At 36.2% G+C, this 2500-nt stretch overlaps 1 protein-coding gene across 1 annotated transcript in view; it reads right to left on the bottom strand.

The window, feature by feature from the left end:
• The window catches only part of LOC127659162 (L-dopachrome tautomerase-like), a 19190-nt gene that overhangs the window by 14675 nt on the left and 2015 nt on the right, over positions 1-2500 (bottom strand). The window contains exon 3 of the mRNA XM_052148835.1: positions 1-30. This exon is cut by the window's left edge and continues 71 nt beyond it. Within this exon, the coding sequence (XP_052004795.1) occupies positions 1-30 (30 nt within the window). The remainder of the gene's footprint in view (positions 31-2500) is intronic.

Raw genomic sequence — 2500 nt, 5'->3', positions numbered from 1 at the left:
AGTCAATGGCTTTGAAAGGCCGTCCTGGTGCTGTCGGCAGATAAGAAGAGTCAAGTCAGGTGAATTACACCACATACTGTAATTATATATAATTTTATCTGCTGTAATAGTGTCTCCTTGAAAGACATATACATATACAGTATATATTGAACACTTCCTTAAACAGCCATTTTGAAATTACTAAGAAGTTATTTACATTAGCCTAGTTTCCATCCACCTTTCGCGCTATTTTGTTATCGACAAAGTGAAAATGCGACATTTTCCATCTTCTGCCCGTTTCCATTCAAATGGTCTTTTATGGATAAAAATGGTGTGCGTGATGACGTCATGCCTAAAACAACACTTTGTTGCATAAGTTTTGGTTTATCTGCCCTGAAGCCGTTTCCATTCAGAAATGTGTTTATCGCTAATTCACCTCCCAGATGTCCCTAATGTTTTTCCTCTGATGTTTGGGTAAAATGGGGAGATTATTGAGACAATTCTTTGAAATCAGTCAGTTTAGTGTCATTTTAATTAACAAAAAAAATCAGAAGGAAGAATTGCAATCAAAAAGGAGCAGGTGCCCTTCTGATAGGACTGTAATATTGGTCCTAATGTTGCGCATATCACAGGTTGCCATCGGTTACGACCTGAAAGTGAATCGTCATGGTCCTGTTCAAGCTGGCAACCTGCACCAAGTAGTGGGGAAACATTTGGGCTTAGTATAAGGAGCATCCATCGATGTGTTTATGATGTGTGACGGATATTAAAGAAACTTTGATGCGGTGTAACATCAGGGTTTACATATATGATACATTCCTGATATTCAATAGGATATTTTGAACAATCATCCAATCTAAAGCATCGGCATGACAACTGCATCATGTCCCGCATATTTGTCCAACAACTTTTAACGACCAATCTAAAATGTATTTGAGCTTTATAATGCAAATTTACATTTTCTGAAGCAGTAAATGTGATCCGAGGTAAAGAGGGATAGATTTAAATTATTTAAACGGTTTAAAATGTTCAAAAGCTGTTGTCTCGGCATTGGACAAATAGTTCAGATAGTTTATAGTCTTGAGAAAAGTCTAGAACATTCTGAGAACGTCATTCAGACGACTTTATTCATCTACAGAACAGGGTACGGCTCATTTAAGTTTGTGTAAAGGAATTTATAGGTCTAAAAGTAAATATTTTTTCCATTTGGTAATTAATTTTTTTTAATTGAATGCTTTTTCGTTTGGTAATTTATTTAATTTAATACAGGGGATTTTGCCAACATTTAAAAAAAAAAGTAAAACTAAACAATTTAATAGAATTGGGCTGTAAGTGTTTAAAAAAAAGATGCTTGTCTCCTAGTATTGTGTATTTATTCTTAATTTAAAACATCTTTGTGCACATAAATGATGTTTTTTGTATTGTGAGATAATTCCGTGACTGCCGTCTATTATTTTGAATGGTGTGGAAAAGCGACTTTAATAAATAAATGGATGGATACTGTGATTAAATGTATCGCAAAAAATGGCCATTCATTTGTTCTCCTTGTACTTGTTGATAACCGGTGCATGATACGAGATATTTGTGTTGCACTCCTGGAAGTGTCCCGTTTGCAGATCGGCTCTATATGCTGTAAAGATCAATCCATAATCGCGTACAATAAATAATCTTTCAATACTGTCGTCATGGTAACACAGGCTAACGATTGGGGCGAACTCTGTCATGTGACACTACATTTTATCAACAAAAGTGTTTCCAGACCAGTTTTTCCTCAACATTTGATGTATCGACATGCGCTAGAGTTAAACGGAAAAATATTATGTCGACATTTGTAACATTTTAGCGATAATGTGCGTTTCCATCAGCTTTATTTTAATGCGCTAAAACTTTTTTCGCAAATAAATCCTTGGATGGAAACGTAGTTAATGTTTTAGTTGAAATGTCGTAGTTGTTAGAGTGTAAATTGCCCATCACTCTTACGTAAAGGTTATTCAATGGCACCGTAGAGCAATTTCTTATCCAGAATCATTATTAGCTGCATTCATATTCGAGTTGTCTATATGATACTTTAGAGATAAAAAAAAAAAAATCTTGATGTTACGTTTATAGGTTCTTCAGATCAGGATATTGCACAAAGACTTACGCATTTCAATTTCAAAGCAAATTTTAACAAAATATATATATATATACAAAATATATAAACATTTTAAGTTTTGTTAATTTAATTTAGTGACTCCAGCCAGGTCTCCTAAGCAACCAAATTGGCCTGGTTGCTAGGGAGGGTAGTGTCACATGGGGTAATCTCTTCGTGGTCGCTATAATGTGGTTCTCGCTCTCAATGGGGCGTGTGGTGAGTTGTGTGTGGATCGCGGAGAGTAGCATGAGCCTCCACATGCAGTGAGTCTCCTAAGCAACCAAATTGGCCCGGTTGCTAGGGAGGGTAGTGTCACATGGGGTAACCTCTTTGTGGTCGCTATAATGTGGTTCTCGCTCTCGGTGGGGCGTGTGGTAATTTGTGCGT

This window comes from Xyrauchen texanus, chromosome 18, assembly GCF_025860055.1.
Source record: "Xyrauchen texanus isolate HMW12.3.18 chromosome 18, RBS_HiC_50CHRs, whole genome shotgun sequence".
In the NCBI taxonomy this organism is placed as follows: Eukaryota; Metazoa; Chordata; class Actinopteri; order Cypriniformes; family Catostomidae; genus Xyrauchen; species Xyrauchen texanus.
Note: the sequence above shows the minus strand (reverse complement) of the source record. Positions and strands in the feature narration are given on the sequence as shown.